The sequence below is a fragment of the Mandrillus leucophaeus genome, unplaced genomic scaffold, assembly GCF_000951045.1.
Source record: "Mandrillus leucophaeus isolate KB7577 unplaced genomic scaffold, Mleu.le_1.0 Scaffold770, whole genome shotgun sequence".
In the NCBI taxonomy this organism is placed as follows: domain Eukaryota; kingdom Metazoa; phylum Chordata; class Mammalia; order Primates; family Cercopithecidae; genus Mandrillus; species Mandrillus leucophaeus.
The window spans coordinates 890,758-912,065 of NW_012108364.1; the positions used below are offsets into that span (position 1 = coordinate 890,758).

Sequence of the window (21,308 nt, forward strand, 5' to 3'; positions counted from 1 at the left end):
AAAAAAAAAAAAAAAAAAAAAAAGGAAAACATCTAAGATGCAATGGAGAGAGAGAAAAAACAAACTCTCCTCTCAAAATATAAGTACTCATTTTAACTGTACAAAGAAGTGAAATTTAGATTTATTTTCCATATATTCTGCCATCAAGATGTTAACATAAATGGGCTAGTACATTTCTACATTTATTCTCCTCAAAACCACAGAGCTCACTGCTCGCAGATCCACGGCTCAGTTAGGCCCTAACCTTTTGCCTGCATGTCTCCCCCAGGCACTGCAGCCTGTGAGACAGATGTGCTTTTCCATGTGACCCAGGAGCCAGTCCTCAGGACTATGTGTCTGCTTGTAGGAGTCTAGTGAGCATGCTAGAGGACTGGGCTGGAGCCTCTGTGCAGATGGGGCACAGGCAGGACTAATCCAGCAGTGTGTCAGGGCCTCCTTCTTGGTAGGATTTCTGCTCATTAATTACCTTGGAAGCAGTGACCATGATATTCATGGTTTTAATTACAACAAAAATAAGTGAATTTCTCTTTACCTACATTCAGGGTTAGCTTTTCATTTGCTATAGGTTAAAGAGAAGTTGATCCTATTTATTGTTTCTTTATCAAAACTTAGACAAAAGAATCATGTTATGATTTGCTTACCTCCTTTCCAGAAAGGGGACTGGAGACAGATAGCTGTGGTTTATAAAATATTTGATATGGTGTATTGTTGATTATTGTAGTCTTGTCTTCAATCTGAATAATTTGTATACCTTGCTGTACCGTGGAGGAAATGCAGAACTGACATAACTACAAGATAATTGAGAAAAAAGTAATTTTGACAATACTGTAAGGCATATTAAAATCTCTTGAGTACTCCTAAAAGGCTATTTTATCTAATTGTCTGCCAGGACAGTACCAATTTTACCGTTTTTTTTCCCCAGAATATTTAATGGTGTTCCTTTCAGTCTCAGAAATGTTCTGACTCCTGTTGGTATTCAGTCTACAACATGGTGCTTTAGCAACCCCGTTACTTTTGCTGCTGTTAGTAGTGATAGATAAAAGACTTGTTTTCCGCTTGTTTGACCAATAACATCATAAAGTGTTTATTTAGAAAGCAGGTATATGTAAATAAATGCCACTCATCTTGGCAGAATTCCACCCAGCCTCCCTCCTCCTCCTCCTCCTCCTTATGGTCTCCCAGCAGCTACCTCGCTAATGACTATGATAAACCAAGGAGAGTTCTAAAAACTTCAGTAATGACAACGAAGACAATAAGGATTGACCTTCATATATTGCAATATTGTGTTCTACTAGTTTCAAGTGCTGTATACATATTAACTCAAAAAATTCTCACAGTACCTACATGGGGGAGTTACTATTATTAACCCCATTTTACAGAAGAGGAAAGTGAGGCACAAAGAGGTTAAGTAACTTCCCCAAAGTCACAAAGATGAATAGGGTCTAACTAGGGGGTTGGAACCCATGCAGTCTGGCTCTGTGGTGCTGCTCTTAACCACTACATATATCATTTCATTACCTTACCATGTTATGCAAGGAACTGATGCTCAGAGAAGATGTTTCTTGCTTAAACATACCCATCTAGTTAATAATATCAGAACACTGGTTTTCAAAGGGTGGTCTGGGGACCCACAGGGGATCTCTGGGCATGGGGTCCCATGGTCAAAACTATTTGTATAATAATAGTAAGATGCTATTAATCTTTTACAATTGAATTCTCTCATGAACATACAGTGGAGTTTTCCAGAGGTACGTAACATATGATGTTATTACTGTGATAGCTAATGGAATATATCTTTGTATATTCTTGTGTTTTAAAAGTTTCTGTTTTAATTTCTAATCTGGTCAATATTGATATAACCCACAGAAACAAAAGGTCTTTGGGGGTAATCAATAATTTTTAAGAATATAAAGGGGTCCTGAGACTAAAAAGAGTATAAAGAGGTCCTGAGTCACTACCAAAGCATAATGAGACATCAATATGTTTTCCAACAGTACATTCATTGATTCACAAACATTTATTCAACACTTGTTGTGGCTACTTTGTTAGGTGCTAGAGGTATTGGGTGTTGACTGAATATTATAACATTTTTTCCAGGTTTTGATGGTAGTTCTCAACTTACAACTATTCAACTTTGGGTGATTCATGCTTACAGCTCTTTGCCATTTACACCCATGTTACAGTACTTTGGCTGTCAGAGTATAAACATGTGTTGCCCAGACAACTCTGAGGAAATGGATACCAGCCTTGAATGCTGAAGAAAGACCAATTTCTTTGTATCAGGGAAATTTATTTTTTTAAAAGTCACCAAATGACCTTAACTTTTCTCAAAAGACTTTTCAAAGACACCTGTCAAAAATATAACTTCTCCCCTGAAAAAAGTCATTCTGAATTCTACTACTTTGATGAAGTATCCCCTCTTTTTCTAATTTGGGACAGCTAAAATAATGATGATATTAGAAGTACAGCATAAAACTTCTGCACGGTACACTGTGATATTGTACTTTCATAAGTGATGTGATTAGTTATATTATTCAGCTAGTTGGTTTTAATAGACTTTAGATTTATGCTGAAAAGCACATACCATTTATATTTAAATAACTTACGTTTTTTGTATCTATCTCTAAAACATGGACACCAGTCCACTGTTCAAGAATATAACTTCCTCTTATAACCATGGTTCTAGGGGAGATTTAGAATTGATCCACATAATTTTGCTCAGGATGTCCTTTCCAGAAATATAACCTTTGCTGCAGGACGAGCCTTTGTCCTTTCACTCTATGCTCAGAATGTTAGTGACTCTACTTTCTGCTCTAAAGAAGGAGGCCAAGTACAATTTGTGGATATTTTGGAGTAAGTTCATTTTCTCCCCACATACTATAAATCAAGTGACTGCTGAGTATTCTGAAATAGAACAATTATTGGATAAATTATGTGACACAGCTTTTATCACTGGTAAAGAAAAAAAAGCACTGTAAAACAGAGAGGTCTAAGAAGTTAAGAAATCAAATGTTTTACTATTACAAATTGTTTAGAACAAGTAATATGAAAAAGGTATTAAAAAGAAAAAGGCAGATTCATTTTAAACAGGTTAAGGGGATGGCATGCTATTTTCTCCCAGCCACACAGACTTTGATCTTACCTTCTGATGTCCTGGAAAAGCACCAAGTCTTACTTCAGTATCAACAAATGCTTCTTCATCCAATGTCACAACTTCGCCATTACCTCCATCTTTCCACTTTGGAGATGTCAGGTTATGGACCAGTTTAATTGCTACTGACTTGTGCACAGTGTTTGTATTTGCCCAGTATATTCCAATTTGAAAAGCTTCCTGGAAAAATAATGCCTCGATTATAAAGTAATTTTCTTAACTTTGATATTTTTTACTTCAATCCTCAGGCTGTTTTAAAAATATTATATAATAGGTCTACTAAGGCAACCAAATATCCCTCCATGGTTTTTGTGTGTGTGTGTGTGTGTGTGTGTGTGTGTGTTTGTAATGGCAACGTACATTTTATTTTGGCTCCCAATGTATTTTTATTTTTGTACTCACAATGGAATTCGTATTTACGGGAGGGAGGGGAAAACCAAACCCAAACAGTGACTACCCTGTAAATACCAAAGGCTTTAAAAACTGAAGGTTTCATCTCATTTGACAAGAGAATAATATCTAACATTAGGTCCACATAGGTCAACATTCCAATTCCATAAGGTAACATCATCTGATTTTACAAAAAAAGAAAAAATGCAATTGAATAAAGATGTTTATGACCTGGAGCTCAAAAAAGGATTCTGAAATTGTTCTCTATCAGAAAGACATTGTATTTAGGAGTTCCTTTTACTCTATTTTTTTTTTTTTTTAATAGATTTGTGTGTCTTCTTCAAACAGACTAGCCTTATGAAGAAGGTTTTGTGACAGCATATAAAATCTTCCTGTGATATTTTGGTTCGCAATTAGGTTTCTCTCTGTGTCAGTAATCATTCCATGTTGTTATAATCAACAACTGGGTAGACAGCCATAATTATGAACATCCAAGTCCACTTATAAAGGAAAAGGGGTCCTGACAAAAACAGTTGCTCTGAAATCCTCAGTATCTTGCAGACTGCAGAGAATTTCCTGAAGAACAGCAAAGAATACCTAGGGTATGGATAAGCACACATGATGGCTATATTTCCTTAATATATACTGATAGACCAGCCCGAATACTTGTCAAATATCCTATGCCAATGGAATGAGAATGTAACTAATCCAAGTTATCAAATTTAATGGTAACTCAAGCACCAATAGTGTTGATGGTTTTTAAAAAAAAAAAAAGACATCAGAAAAGTCCTTGAATATTCAAAGACCATTCCATACCTCTTACATATGCATCTAAGAAGAATTTTTCACAACTGATTCATTCTGTGAAGATCATAAACACAACTTTACAATAAAATCTACTTGTTGAGAGATAAGAATTCATATTAATTAAAAAAGTTTAGTACCTGAAAATTAGGAGGAATAATAATTTTGCCAGCAGGAACCTGTAGAACAATGTTCTCTCCTTCAAATAGCCAGAGGTCCCACTTGGACTCATTGATAAGCAGGGCCCAGGGCAGAAGTTCTATCAACAAAGTTCTAACATATGGCTTCCAGATTGACAGCTTCACGCGCATTGGGCTATCCCACTGACTTAGCTGTTCATTCCTGTTCCAAACACCACATCCAAGAGACTCAATGAAATATGATAACTTTAATATTTGTGAAATATGTTTAAAGATTCCAAACACACCATGTTCCTGCATGATACCTCCTCATACCAGAATCTTTCAATGCTAAATTTGCATGCAGGAGAAAGCAACTTTTCATGCAATTATGATCTAGATCATGAATAAAGAAATCTACAAAATACACCTACTAGATGATAAAAGGTAAGAATCTGACACATACATGCACACACCACTTATGGTATTTAATATTTTTGTGAATGATCATTTGTTAATATTGAGAAATTTTTGTAGAAAAAGATCACTGAAGAATGTTACCTGTCAGAATCCTTCTTATTATAGGGCCATATGGGTTGAAGTGACTTTTCTGGCCCATAGAATTCGTCAAGGATCTGATTAACTGTGCCTCTAGGGTGTACCTTAGTGGCTATTTGCTTAATGAGGGATGTTGAGATGGGAACTGCACAATCTGAAGGATCATATTCTTCTCTAGGAAATTGAAAGAAAAACCAAGAATAAATATCAGATTTCTAAAGTGGTCTACAATTTATTGAAAAATATCTAACTACACATGTATTACAGACCAACACCTTTTTGGTAGATAGAGTCCATTTATGGGACAGTGTGTGGATGATCTGGGCCCTGGCTTTTCCTCTTTCTTCCCCCACCCCTCAATTCCTGGGTGTTGATCTCTATTCACATCTTCTTTCACTACAGAAGTCATGTGTCAATGAAATCGAAATTAAAATTTCTGATGATTCCTCTTGATTATATCTATGCTTAATGAGAAAGGCTGATTTTTATCTAAAACTACAGATGAGAATAAGAGGTCACTAGGCAGGGCAATTTTAAAATAACATTCTCATAAGATAAGAAATCATACAAAAAACTCCCTCCACCCCATCTTCCCACCCACCTCCTACCCTCCCCAGTGCAAGGTTACTTTTCTACTTAATTTCTCTTAGGAAAATGTAGGGAAGGATTTTTCTAGTACCTTGCTTGGAATGTCAGGTGATGCACAAGGTCAGGTTCTATGTTTTGCAGTGGTTTTTCCTGCCCTTTTCCTGGAATAATTTGTGTTTCACTCAATCCCAGACTCCTTTTCTCCAAATGTATGATAATGGGGTCTGGAAGATGACTCTTCATGATAAAAAGAGGGCTGAACACAATCTATAAAAATAAAAGGACAGAACAACTTTCATATTTGCTTTGTTGCAGTATTCCAGCTGTTTGATGCTGAAACAAACTTGCAATAAATCTCTTCCCTAGGTCACTCTGACCTTAATTTATTTCAGAACAGGAAAGGTCAGAGTCATATACCATATTTTAGGATTGGGAAAGCACTCACCATTCGTTGTTGCACTTGAGAGTTGGGTTCTAAAGTCAAAACTGTGCACCAGACATAAATAATGGAACTGTTTGAAGATGGCACCTGCACATGAAATAGAAACGGGTCCTATTGAGTACTAAGCAGTTTACTAATTAATCAAAATAAGGCACAGATATATCAGTTTGGAAGATTAAAAAGAGTTTAAAGTTATAGAGAAAAAGCCATTATTTAAAAAAAACTAAGCAAAAACAGACTTCATTATGGCATAAAGCAAATGTGCAGTGAGTCGACGGGGCCAACTCTTTCCATAAAGACAAAGAGATTGCATAAGGAGAGATATAAGACTGACTGGCAAAATGAAAGAGAATTTATCCTTTATGGGAATGAAAGTGATGATGGTAAAGACTGAGGAAGAGATAAAGTAACAGACTATCACAAAAATCCTTAAGTGAGGAGGATACCACCCCTAGTCCCACCCCACCCCTAACCCTGGGGCAGCAGGATCTTTTTCAAGATATCACTTGCATCTGGGAGGGACAGAGTCTTGGCTGTAAGAACTACTGGAACTGATACAAATGTATTGTCGTGGGATGGGGAGTAAACAGTTTGAGAAGTACTATTCAAAGCCTTTCTCCCCCCTTTTTTATATATCACTTTTTAATAAATTAAGTGCTATACAAGTAAAGAACATTTTGAGAAAATTTCAATGTTAAAGCTGCTCTACTCTAGATTGAAGTTCTTTTCAAACCTGAATGACAATGCTGTATTCAGGGGCTTTGGATTCCAGGCGCACATCTCTTGACCAGTCTTCATCTCCTTTGGCCTTCACACACAGCTCTGTCAGTTCATTGTTTTCTAGTATATATGAAGGCAGTTTCTGTTTGGCTGTGAGGCAGTCAAAATGTTCCCGAACTACAGCTTGTCCATCTTGACCAATGTAATGCTGAACGACTTTTAGTTCTATGCTTTGAGACAAGTAACTACAGATGATCTGTCTTCCACAGATGATAATCTAAAAGACAGTAAGTACATAAGTCTTCATCAATTCAGACTTCATTAACTGGAAATATGTTATCGATCAAACAAAATAAACTATGTTGATGTTAATGGAAAGAAAATGAAGTAATTAGCTTAAACAGTACAAGAAGGAAAAAAGACTTGAAGTCAAGAAGAAATTTTGCTTTGGCCATGTTGAGTTTGCTATTTAAAGGACAGACTCCTCCATGGAGTCCAGTACTCAATTGAAATGCTGGTCAGGTGCTAGCCAGAGACAATGTGGCGGTGGAGATAATGATTTGTGAAAGGGAAACCTTGCAAACATGCATGAACAGAAGATAGTTTACCTGAAAGAGAGGGTAGAAGCTCAAACCCAGAAACTGACCAATACTCCAGGGGCAGACTCAGGGTGAGGAGCTAGAAAATGGGGCCAGAGAAGAAGGGGTGAAGGAGAATAGAGGTGAATCGGGGACAGTAGTTTTGCTGAAGCCATAAGAGAAGTGCCTGCCCAGGAGGTGGCAGTGAATCTTGTCAAGTGATGTACAAATGGAAAAGACTGGGAATAGAAAATCATTTAGCTCTGGTAATTGAGAGGGCAACTGTGATCAATCCATTCCTTGAAGTTGATTTTCAAGGGTTTATTGCACTCTTATCTAGTAAGAAATCTCTGTATAAACAGATAATACAAATAATCTTTAATGCCAATATCTAATTTTTAAAATTTTTTTTCAGTTTATTTCGTTTTTTTAGACAGGATCTTGCTCTTTCACCCAGGCTGGAGTGCAGTGGCATGATCACAGCTTACTGCCATCTCAACCTACCAGGCTCAAACAATCCTCCCAACTCAGCCTCCAGAGTAGCTGGGTCTACAGGGAATGCACCACCCCATCTGGCTAACATTTCTGTTTTTTTGTAGGATGGGGTTTCACAGTGTTGCCTAGGCTGGTCTCAAACTCCTGAGCTCAAGTAATCTTCACACCCCAGCCTTCCAAAATGCTGGGATTACAAGCATGAGCTACTGTGCCCAGCCTAAACTGTGTAAGTTTTATCTTTATAAACACACAGAATTATCCACTAAACCTATGGGTTATTCAACTTTACACCCAGGTAAGAGTATAGTTCATAGTAGGTATTAAGAAATGGGGGCCTTGGCCAGGTGTGGTGGCTCACACCTGTAATCCCAGCACTTTGGAAGGTCAAGGCAGGTGGACCACCTGAGGTCGAGAGTTCGAGACCAGCCTGACCAACATGGAGAAACCCTGTCTCTACTAAAAATACAAAATTAGCTGGGCGTGGTGGCACATGCCTGTAATCCCAGCTACTCGGGAGGCTGAGGCAGGATAATTGCTTGAACCTGGGAGGCAGAGGTTGTGGTGAGCCGAGATCACGCATTGCACTCCAGCCTGGGCAACAAGAGTGAAACTCCGTCTCAAAAACAAACAGCAAACAAACAAACAAATGGGGGCCTGGTATGATGGCTTATGCCTGTTATCCCAGTCGTTTGTGAAGCCAAGGTTAGGAGTTCGAGACCAGCCTGGGAAACGTGGCAAGATCCCATCTAAACAAAAAATTTAAAAATCAGCAAGGTATGGTGGTGTATGCCTGTAGTCACAGCTACTTGGAAGGCTGAGGCAGGAATACCACTTGAACCCAGGAGTTCAAGGCTGCAGTGAATTATAACTGTACCACTGTACTCCATCCTGGGTGACAGAGCAAGACCCTGTCTCTACAAAAAACAACAAATGTTTTCTTAAATTGGTTGAAATTGAAAAGATAATGCAAAATTTAATATGGTGGTGAATTTTTTTTCAGAAAGCAAATCCTTCTGTAATATGAATATTCACCATGACTGGAGAAAATAGGACTTTCATATACTGAATTTCCTATTTGTAATATTTTTCCAGATTATAATCTCACACACACACACACACACACACACACACATACACACACACACACACAGAGTATATGTATAAGTCTAAGCATATGATGTTTAATTTTAGTATGTCAACTTGACTGGGTCATGGTATGAGCAGACATTTAGTCAAATATTCTAGGTGTGTGTGTGAGGGTGTTTCTGAGTGAGATGAACATTTGAATTGGTAGACTGAGTAAAGCAGATCATCTTCCCCAACATGGGTGGGCATCATCTAACCAAATGAAGACCTAATTGAAGGAAAAGGCTAAGAGGAAATTCATTTTGCCTGACTGCTTGAGCTAAGGCACTGGTCTTTTCTGGCCTTTAGACTTTGAATGAAGTGTCAGCTCTTCTTGGGTCTTGTACCTGCCAGACTTTGGACTGGAACTTACACTGTTGGCTCACCTGGTTCTCTGGCCTTTGCACTCAGATGGGAGCTACACATTGGCTCTCCTGGGTCTGCAGCTTGCTGACTGCAGATCTTGGGACTTCTCTAAGATTATGTCACATGTTTCATAATCACGAGTCAATTTATAATAAATCATTCTTTTTCCACACACCCATGCACGTACATGTGTGCGTGCATAGGTATGCACACATACACCCCCTCATTAGTGCTGTTTTTCTGGAGAACACATTCTCAGAGCAGCCTTACAAACTAGGTGCTACTATGACTCCCCATCTTAACAGACAGAAAATTTAACAGAGATATTTAATAACTTGCTTGGTGTTACCCAGTAAGTCTGGCCTAGAGTTTGTTGATCGTCACCCTGATAGTCTGTCTGTCATAAAATTAATATCTCCTCATTAAGAAAAGTTAGAAACCATAAAAAAGAAAATAAGGGCTGCTCTTTATAACAGTTATGTTATAAAGACACCATTTCTTCCCTTCCCAATAGCTGTTCTATCCTTTCCTCTTATTGTGAAAAACCCTCACTTGATTTGATTTGGTTAGTTAGCAAAAGGCAGCAAAGTACTCAGGGAAGGTAGACACCTCCCTTGGTCCCCAGTGGCTGTATCATGATTGGTACAAGCCAATCCTGTTAATTCCATTCTCCTTTTGCCATTGATTAGGGTAAATATGGAACTCTGGATTGGCCAATAATATGAGAAGGGAAGACTGGTAAAAGGCTCTAGGAAAGATATTACTCCTTGATAATAAGGGAGACAGGTTGAGAAGGGAAGCCCTTCTTTTCTGTCACAGAAGCTGTTATCAGAGGATGTATACAGCTTTTACTGCCATCTGAGACCAGGCAGGCAAATCTAAGAGGATGACAGAGAAGCAAATACAACACTGGGTTGCTTAGTTAGCCAATACTGAACCAGCCTTCTTCCTCCTTGTTATGTGAAACAGTAAACATAAAATAGAATAGTATCTGCCTCATTAACTTGCTATGAAGATTAACAAGCATATTTTGTAACTTCAAACTGAAAGCATCCTAACTGATACATTTTCCTATGTCATTAAGACTTCTCTGTAACCATCAATTTTAATGAACTATTATTTACAAAAATAAATATGAATAACTATTTATAAATGAACTATTTAACTATTTCTAGGTGGGGGTCTCGCTCTGTCACCCAGGGTGGAATGCAGTGGCAAGATTTCAGCTCACTGCAGCCTTGAACTCCTGGACTCAAGGGATCTTCTTGCCTCAGCCTCCTAAGTAGGTTGGACTACAGGCACATGCCACCATGCCTGGCTAATTTATTTTATTTTTTGCAGAGATAGGGTCTTGCTAGGTTGACCAGGCTGGTCTCGAACCCCTGGGCTCAAGTGATTCTCCTGCCTCAGCCTCCCAAAGTGCTGGGATCACAGGCATGAGCCACTACACTGGGATGAACTGTTATTTAATCAAAAGAAACCTGCTAGATTGAGGAACCAAAAATTAAATGTCATTGTTGTTTTAATTTGCATTATTTGAATGGTGAGGTTTAGCTTTTTCTCAAACATTTATTTCTCAACTATCTGCTTATTTGAATTTTCTTTAGAAGGAGCACATCTGTAAAACCAAGCTGTGCTTAACTGTTATATTTCCCTTAGATACTCTAGTCATTATAATCTTTTAAAACTAGGCTTTCACAATAACAAACCATAAAAGTCAACTGAACTATGATCCTAAATTAGGAAGCAAACTTTTCTTTAGCATATGCTAGGGGTTACTAGACACTCATGGTAAGTCTTATGATGCCATAGCATTGCCTAACTTGAAAAACATTTGAAAACTCTGAAGCAGTATTTAACTCTGTTATTCTTGATGTGTCCAAGCCTGGCAATATATGCACATGGCTCTTGCTTCAGAACCTTTGGACCCCTGGAGATTTAGAAGAGAATTTTGCTGTCTCTCATAGAAACCACAGAATCTCCACAACCATCTGGGACTCACTTGGTTTATCCAAGACAAAGATCCTCTTGGTGGGTTTTTATAGTCTCATTTTCAACTAAAAAGCCTGTTAAATAGGCTTTCAAATTTGATAAAAAGAAAATTCTTAAAAGTGGCCAGGGAGGGAAGGCTACTTTAGATGAAGGAAAATCCAAAAATGGTCACTCAGTGGAGTAGTGTGCTTTCACGGCTGTTCCAGGGTTAGGTTCAGGAGAGCTATATCTGCTTTTCTTCAAAGTGGCAAACTTACAATGCCTTTATTTTGAAAATTATGGTTAGAATTTCAAGATTAATTTATCAGTTGAAGACAGCTACTTAATTTTTTTAAATGCACATTTTCTCTTTAATACACATTTCCAGGTTTCACACTAATTTCCCTCCTTCCTCAAAGCCACAAAGATGTGTATTGAAGATTTCCACATATGATTTTACTTAGCAGGTTTCAGTACTCTTATTAGATCAGTGCCAAGAAGAACAGTGATATTAAAGAATAACTCCAGAGCACCAGATGCACTGGAAAATGATATCTTAACCATGATTAAAAGTATGTGTATAAAGACACCATTATACATACATACATATGTACATTTGAGATTTTAGAGTAGTAAAGGTTTCTTCAACAAAAGGATGGGAAACATGGAAGCAAATATGTGTACATGAGTGGTTGTAGAACATACAAAGTTCCCACAAAATTTTCTGTGGTCAATTTTCATTCAATTGGGGAAAATGAGAGGGGTATAAGAAAATGCAGAGCACAGATAACCCAGCATCAATGTTAAAAAAGAGCTTTAGCCAATTCTCCATTATCCAGGGGGCGTAAAGGTCCATCAGGGATCTGCACACACTCACTTCCCCAAATGGGCCCTGGTAATTAGGCAGCTGCAGTTTATTGCAAATTTTCAGGCCCAGGTGGGGGTAGAAGGAAAGAAGCCAAGATGTGAGGGAGGCAAGAATCCACAAAGCTCTTCTGAAGCTTGGTTCCCTTCTTCCTTCCTAACCTTGCCAATTGAGGAAATCCTATGTCTCTGATGTACTTTAACTAGAGCAAATCTGAACGCTAAACTCCCCTGACAGCAAAAATTAAATCCAATTGAAAAAGACATTTAACATTTTTGCTTGTGGGTGTGTGTATCTGAGTAAGGGGGCAGGGGAGAGGTAAAACTGTCAGACATTTTTAGAAATGTATTTTTCAAATAACCAACTTTTATGACATTTGGTAGGTATACTGTTGCAACGTGTAATATTTTGTGCAGGAACACTGTATATATTAATTTATCCCTTGAAAATATATAGTATCTATACAAGAATGAGTCACTACTGTTGTAACACAAAGATGTCTAACTAGTGTTACTCATGCCCGATAACATTTCATTAGAATAATTTTAAGTATGGTACACTGGGCTGTGGCAGGAGGGCAGGCATGTTGTAAGCATTTTACATACACAAACTCAGTTAATCCTCACACTAACTTCCTGAGGAAGGCACTATTACTATCCCCATTTTACAGATGAGGAAATTGATTCACAAAGAGTTTAAATGACTTGCTGAAGATCACACAGCTAGCAAGCGGATACAGCCAAGTTGCCTATGATCTTGACTACAAGGACATACCATTAAAACCATTTCTCTATGGAGGGACCCTGCCATTTCAGTAATTGATAAACGTTCTAGCAGCCACACTAAAAAGAGCTGAACCACCTGGGAAAGTTTAGACTGGAGCTATGGTAGTCAAATTGTGGTCCCTGGACCAGCAGCATCAGCAGCACCTGGGAACTTGTTAGAAATGCAAATTACAGGCCACACCCAATCTGAAACTCTGGGGTTGGGAGCCAGCAATCTGTGTTTTAACAAGCCCTCCAGGGGATTCGGATACACTCTCAAATTTGAGAAGGCCTAGAGAGAAGAAAACCAAGGGGAAACACGATAGCTTCCCTTATGTTTTTGAAGGGCTATAATGTAGAGGAGAGGTGACTTGTGGAGTCCTCACAACAAGTTTTGTGCTTGTTGTATATGCCTCATAGTTCTAGGGAAAGGTGGTGGAAAGGTGAAAGATTTTTGGTTCAAAATTAGGAAGAAAACTTAGCTGGTGGTAGCCAACAGAAAGGGCTGCTGTGTGAGAGAATGAGCCTCTTGTCATCTGAACTATTCAAAGAGGCTGGATGACCTTTTCTCAGACATACTACTGAATGGGAAGGTGGATAAGACATTCTTGAAAGACCATGAGTGACAGAATCAGAAAACTAGTACATACTTACTGGGCAGATATTCATTGAGAGCAAATTCATGTAAGAGTGTTCTGAGCGCAGATGGGAGTTAGTGACACTTCTTGTTCTCTTTGGCTCAGTGCTCACACTAGTAGGCTGGTCCCCGCAGGAATCCTTCAGTAAGACTCATTTGTCCCATATTTGTCTCCGTTTATGCTATACTGTCTACTTGGAATGCTCTCTCTTAATCCAAATTCTACATATTTTCCAAAGCCCAGCTCAAGTCATATCTTCTCAGTGAAACCTCTAAATTCCCTTTACACTTACTGTCAGTTGTATACATTGTTGGGCTTACATAAAATTGCAATTTAAAAGCAAAGATTGTTTTACATACTTGGTGTTTTCCATTTTACTTTGTTCCACTTTAGGCAATCAATAAATATTCTGAGGAATGCTCAGTTAATTGGGGAGTCTTCCATGCTTCTTTTCTGAGACTCCTCTGCTAGAGTTGAGTTCTCTTTTTATTTCTGTGGCCCACAATAATAAGATCATCAAGTCCAGCGCCTTGATTAGGTGCAGACCAAGAATGCATATGGTGTGGGTCCTACTGTTCATCTCGCTAGTAGCTTCCTGCTTCCTCCTTGGCATGCAGCAACAGAATAGCCCCTGCTGCTCCATAGGGGAAGCTCCCCTTTTCCAGGGACTAAGTGCTGTTTCTATCATGTCCCACAAAAGCTCTGGATAGACTGTTACAATCCAGATGTAAATGTATATGTTGAAATTCTAACGACAAATCCAGTTATTATGTGTGCAGTGAAGCCAGTTTTCAGATTTTAATACTTCCTTTTTTTCTTTCTACTCGTCATATGCTCCATGCTTGAAAAACATCTTTTAGAAACCACATTTTCACATCTCAAGAACACAAAGAAAGTGTCAGATACTTTTTTCCCTTTGCAGTCTTAGAACTTCAAAAACAGCCAAAAGGAAGTTTTATAAAATACGTAAAAATATGTGCTGAGAGCTGAGGTTTTATATGCCAAGAGTTAGGCTGCAGTGAATTTTTACTGCAGTTAATATTAACTCCTAGGAAAAGAAAAGCTTGCTGGAGACCCAGGCCCACTCTGTCATGGGAGAGTATCACAGCACTTCCTTACAGATCATTCTCACGTGTGAGAACCAACTCTTGGTTATCCGCTGGTGGATTATCCAGGGTTCCCACTACTCTTTGCTGCTTTTCCTTCTCAATAAAGGACTTTTGGCTATTTCACAGCTCATTAGCACCTCCACCAGAAGGTAGGTGGTGACAGGGAGAAGAGGTGAAACTAAAATCAGTAAATTTTACTGCTCGTTAGCAGCTCTTGTAAAAGAAGTGGGACAAAGGGTTTGAAGCCATCATCATTGTCAGGATCATAGATAAGCATTTATTAAATGCTCACATGCATGCTAGTAGCAGATATAACTAGGTATAACCACTGTGATTTTTAGAAAATTACTAATTATTTTCATTTAAGTTTCCTCTTCATTACACTGAATAATGAAGAGGTGTCTGGGTCAGGAACACAAAGAAACTTACCTGTTTTTGTACTCCATTGAGTCGCTGAACCTTGATGATGAGAGAAGCAGTTCGACCCCTGTACTGAATTGTTCTAATAAAAGTCCCGGCATGGTCCACACTGAAAGGCTCTGACCAACGCCAGTTGCCCCAACCTTCAATACAGATGTGTAACAGCTGGAGAGAAAAACAATAATCGTCATATTGCCAAACGTGCCAACAAAAACCTAGTCCTAAAATGAAAGTCTCATTGCTGGAAAACCTTTCCATTTGTAATATTTCGCATCTGTTTTCTTTCTAACCTGCATTATTCATCCACTTCCAACTTATTCCACCAGGCTAAGAATAGCAAATATGCCACATAGAGTCAATGTGGTTTTTCAGATCACATTTTAAACCTTCTTAAAAATAATTGTCCTATCAAATGGTAAAAGGCCTGCTGAACATTTGAGAAAAGATCATTTCATTCATCTGGAGGACAAAAAGGTTGAAGTGTGAGATCAAAGAACCTTGGTATTTGCTGATAGTTTATTCCTTCTTATGGCTAGACAGTAATTAAAGTTAAAAAAATTTTTTTTAACCATAAATTGCCATATCTTACATTTTTCTTTTGATGAAGAACAAAATAGCAGTTTGAAGATGCAATTCATTTAATATACTCTCCTTATGAGATCAGATATATCAAATTAGAAATACCTTCAACATTTTAAATGTAAGATATGATGCATTTGTTCTATTTTTTTTGTTATGTACTTACTCTAACGTTTACCAATTGAGTCTCCTGACACATATTTATATTTATTCATGTAGCATTGCCATGTCTGGTCATATTTGGATTGATTTGGGGGTCAGATATGTCCTATTTCTACTTTTACCCACTAACTGCAGCTGAGAAGATCAGTTTAACTACATGAGTATTTCAAAATATATATACAATAATTAGTACTTTTTTAGGAAACAGGTTTAAATGAAAACAATGTTCTATGATTTGTAAGTACAAGGAAAGAAATCTGACTTTTTTTTTTTTTTGAGTCTCGCTCTGTCACCAGGCTGGAGTGCAGTGACGTGATCTCGGTTCACTGCAACCTCCACCTCCCAGGTTCAAGCAATTCTCCTGCCTCAGCCTCCCGAGTAGCTGGGACTACAGGCGTGCCACCACACCCGGCTAATTTTTGTATTTTTAGTAGAGGTGGGGTTTCACCATGTTGGCCAGGCTGGTCTTGATCTCTTGACCTCATGATCTGCCTGCCTCAGCCTCTCAAAGTGCTGGGATTACAGGCGTGAGCCACTGCACCTGGCCGAAAACTGATATTTTAAGAAAATGTATTTATATCATATGCAAACAATTTAAAGTTTTCTTTCACATCACATATAATTTTTTAACAGAGCTAACCAAAGGTAAATCTCATGAAAAACTCCCAATTAGTAGACAGAATAAAACTTTGAAAACATCCTGTAACACTATCATAAAAGGCCCTAATAATAAATACATTAAGGATTTACATGGAAATTGCCATAATATTAAATGTCTTGGTGGAAGCAGGTTATTTTTTAGTTTCAGCCTTAGGAGGAGTCCTGATAACATGCTTAAATTTAAAAAATTCCCAAGGTCATCACAGCATACGTTTTCGATGTTAAGATAGGGCTTTTTAAAAAAAAATCTGAATACATTATTTTAAAAAATCTCCTAACTCATCTCCCTGCTGTTAATACGGCCTCACTCCAGTTCTTCCTCCACACACAGCCAGTGATCTTGTGATAGGAAAAGGCTATCAGTTAGGTGACTTCTAAAAAAGGCTAACAGCTAAGAAAACACACGTGTGTGTGTACACACACACACACACACACACACACACACCCTGGATAGCAAATACCTTTAGGGAAAATATGGTCTTATATACACTCTACAACATAAAAGTACCAGAATATCTTTGATGTTTAAATATTAGTAACAGAGAAAAAAAGAAAAATAGCAGTGTTTGGAACCACTTCAGTTTTTTATAGCAGCAACTGGGAATCAAGCTCAGGGTACACACAAAACTAAAAGAAATAAAGTTGTTTTCTTTGGACAGACTAGTAGCTGGAAATGACAAAAAAAAAATAATGAGGCAAGGTACTTAAGATCAAGCTCAGCTATATTTTTCCTGAACATTTCATAGACTCTAGAGAAAGTTTTAATGTACACAATGTAATTTTAAGTGAGGAATGTTCACATTTGCATATGAGCTCAGCTTTAGATAGCTGCTCACTCTGTGTACACAGCTTTTAAGGACTGGATACCACCAAGGAATATGCTGTCAGGTTTTGCTTGGCAGCTATTTGTTCTCAGAATGTTGGCACAGATATTTTCTTTGAATTATGAAAATTCAGATATGTTTGGATTTAGTTCACACAGGAAAATTAAGTGGGAGAAAAACATTTGTAACACTTCTTCCCACATGCATCATCAATGGAACATTTGTAATGTTTGGTCTACTGTTAAAAAACATCTAAATATCTCTGGCAATTAGATGCATATAATTCACTAGGAAAGGAACTACATTCTTAAGAGAGAAACCAACAAAAAGAAATTCAGGAGGCCTAGCAGTACTTCAGTTCTCCTTCCCATTGTGTAATCACCCCTGCCTGGGAACCCGCGGCACTGGATTTGAGCACTGGATGGCAGTGAGTGCTCAGATACCCACAGATGCCTGGCTAAGGTGAGAGGTTTTGTTCTTGCTGGACCCACTGACTAAATTTCACTGCTACAGGTACTGTAAGTCTCCATTTAGTAACGAAGACTTGCATACCTATTTTATTTCTCTACAGAAGGAAGCATAATATCAGGCACAAAAAAATGTGCCATCTGTGTTAGACCACCTGATTCAAATGAGATTTCGATCATCATCCAATACATTTTCATTACTCAAGTACTATAAGGAAGGTAATATGCTAGGCACTATGGAGGAAATATGGAGGAAGAGATGTGTTCTTTGCCCCACAAGGAGATTATGATCATATAGGGAAAAAAAGGCAAGAACAAAAAACTAACATGAGGCAGTCAGGAAAGGAGAGGAGCAGTCACATAGTAGTCCAGATAAGGAAGGGTCTGGATCAGGTTGCTGTGATTAAGAAAACATTGGGAAGCAGCTGGATCTCAGAGTTTGGGTAGGATTGCAACTGGCAAAGATGACAGTTCCTTCCCACGCCAAAAAGACAGTGTGAGATGTGCAAAGACCACACATGATCCGGACAAGGTTAACCATCTTAACTGGCCACAGAAAAGGGAACATGGATAAAGGGGTGGGAGATAAGGTTAAATACATAGATTTACATTGTGGCTGGCACTGATTTACTAAACTAAGGAATTTGCACATTATGCAGGAATTAGTGGATAGTCACTGATACCTTCCCTATAAGTGAGCAACGTGATGACAAAGAATGAGAGCACATGGAGAGGCAGGAAGACTGCAGGAGTTGGATGAGGGGCAATGTGGGCTAGAAATACAGGGGAGAGAAAGGCAATGGGCTTCACAGAAAATAACTATCCCTTCTGCCTGAAGCCCAAGACATTTTTTTTTTAATACTTCATATTCTAGGGTACATGTGCACAATGTGCAGTTTTGTTACATATGTATACATGTGCCATGTTGGTGTGCTGCACCCATTAACTCATCATTTACATTATGTATATCTACTAATGATATCCCACCCCTCTCCACTCATCAATTTGGAAATTTTCTTTCACCTCTTTTCTATTAAGATTTTCCTTCCTTACTTCCCCTGCTATCATTCAATCTGTCCTGGATTTTCAGTCTCTCTGGTCTACTTAGATAGTGTCTAATATTTTCCACTGCGGGGGAAAAAGTCAAACAGGAAGTATTCTTGTTGGAAGTTTTCGATGACAACTAAAACTAAGCAATAAGGCAGGTTGTACAGTCGCCACACTCGATGGAAGGTCCCAAGAGGGTACATTTTCTTTTGTTCCAGCAGACCCTGGCGCTGGCAGCCAGACTAAATTCATAGTTTTCCCATTGAAGACCTCAGATGGAAGCATATACAGTTTTCAACTCATTTTTTTTTTCTATACAAAATAGAACTTAAAACAGAATTACTGATCAGGGAATTAGGGATCAGCTCTGAGGACCACCCACAGTTTTGTCCAAAGGAGAATTCCTGAATTGATATATTTAGGAGGAAAGAAGAATAAGATAAAATCCCGGAAAACAGTACACCAAGAAGAGAAAGAAAAAGTGGATGGTTAAATAAAAAATGTTAACCTGCACCTTAAAACATAAATGATAAAGGTATCAAATACTTTTTTGTGAAGTTACATATTTCACTATTCATTTTAAAACTATTGTCAAGATTTTTTCTACTTCAGTATCACAAATTAAAATTTTATCTTCACACTCATTTGTGTATTTTTTTTGCATTTTATAGTAATTTACCCTACGGTAATATGTAATGTTCTAAAAAGACACTGGAGATTTAAACAACTTCAAAAAAATTCCTAATCCATTGTATTCATTGTAGAAATTTTAAGAGTTCTTAAAAATGAACATGCAATCCAAGTGATATAAACTACTGTGTATATATATATATATATATATTCTGGTAATATATTTTTATATATTATTTATATATAAAAACTTAGGCACCATTTTATTTTAGAGACAGAGTCACTCTGTTGCCCAGACTAGAGTGCAGTGGTGTGATCATAGCTCATTGCAACCTTGAACTCCTGACCCCTCAAGTGATCTTCCTGCCTCAGCCTCCCGAGTAGCTAGGACTATAGGTACATGCCACCATGCCTGGCTTTTTCAATTTTTTTTATTTTTTGTAAAGATGAGGTCTCGTTATTTTGCCCAGGCTGGTCTTGAACTCCTGGCCTCAATCAATTCTTCCCCCTTGGCCTCCCAAAGTGCTAGGATTACAGGCATGAGCTATTGAACCTGGCCCATTTGTTTTATAAACTTCTAAACTCATCATAATATCCCAAGAGTCTAGTGTATAGCAGGCATTCAATAAATATTTGTTGAATAAATAAATCAAGATTAATACAAAATAACCAAAAGTAAGTATCTTAAAATGTCAGTGGTGATATCTGTTCATAAAATGGTATCACAAAATTAGTATGAGTGCCTCCTGGGGCCAGGGACCGCAGTCACTCAGTCCCCAATTCAGCCCCCAGTTGCAGTCCCCAGGCAATTACTGTACCTAATAGGATGTGCCAGATACTTAATAGGGTGTTGGCCAAATGCCCAAATCCTGGTGAATGTGGTCACACCCTGCCTCCTATTTTCTGCAGAAGAAGACATGGGCACTCCGTACTGTGCCTGGGCCCACTCAATACAGATCATGAAGGCAGAAAAAACCGTGGCCAGCAAGTGCTGCCAGCCAGCAGCCGAGCAATTCTACAACTCTGAGATCAAATTCCTGCTGCCTCACGGCATCCTGTGTCGCCAGCACAAGCCAAGCTTCACCACCAAGAGGCCCAACACCTTATTCTAGGTGTTTGGCCCTCTCACCCCAGGTCTGTCCAAATAAACTCAAGAATGTCAAAACAAAACCAAAACCAAAATGAGTATTAAATCAAGATATTTAGAAGAGTTTCCTATTTTGAATGATCTTTCAACAAAGGAGATTTGTCTTACAGGGATAATAATATTAGATTAAACACCAAACCAATGTAATCCCTCAGATTCATAATTCAGATACTGCAGTACTGATATTAAAATATCAAGTAGGCCCAAAATGACACAATAGGTGAGCATCATGGGTAAAAATTAAGTTGAAATACTAAAATAATTCTTCTCTATCCAAAATACTATCTGGAAAATCAACTGAATCAAAATTAAATCACTTGCTTGGAATACATGCATCTAAGTGGAACTGATAGTACATTCCACACTATTAAATTAGCATAAGAATGAAATATGTTGCTTATTATTGCTTTTTCAAGGAATTTGAATTTCAAGATGTTTAGCGTATCTGAAATAATGCCAAAAACCAAGTAGAAAAATTTCTAGGTAATGACTAATGCTTGGTGTCATAATTCAATGCTGAAACTTTTAATGCTGAAATTCTTAGGGCCCCATACATCCTTTCACATTTATAGAATATAATTTCCCACCTAAAAGAGTAAGTTGAAATAAATACAACTGAATTATTTTTGGACCCTTTGATGTAGTTTGTTTTGGTAGGAAAAAGAAAAAGAGAAAGTAAGCTCAACTGT

General features: G+C 38.0%; 1 protein-coding gene across 1 annotated transcript in view; it reads right to left on the bottom strand.

The window, feature by feature from the left end:
• The window catches only part of VPS13B (vacuolar protein sorting 13 homolog B (yeast)), a 542,268-nt gene that overhangs the window by 54,789 nt on the left and 466,171 nt on the right, over window positions 1-21,308 (bottom strand). Inside the window, exons 26-33 of the mRNA XM_011966737.1 lie at window positions 15,113-15,268; window positions 6,786-7,049; window positions 6,056-6,139; window positions 5,702-5,877; window positions 5,026-5,196; window positions 4,486-4,687; window positions 3,143-3,331; window positions 642-788 (exon numbers count right to left, since the gene is read on the bottom strand). Of these exons, the coding sequence (XP_011822127.1) occupies window positions 642-788; window positions 3,143-3,331; window positions 4,486-4,687; window positions 5,026-5,196; window positions 5,702-5,877; window positions 6,056-6,139; window positions 6,786-7,049; window positions 15,113-15,268 (1,389 nt within the window). The remainder of the gene's footprint in view (window positions 1-641; window positions 789-3,142; window positions 3,332-4,485; window positions 4,688-5,025; window positions 5,197-5,701; window positions 5,878-6,055; window positions 6,140-6,785; window positions 7,050-15,112; window positions 15,269-21,308) is intronic.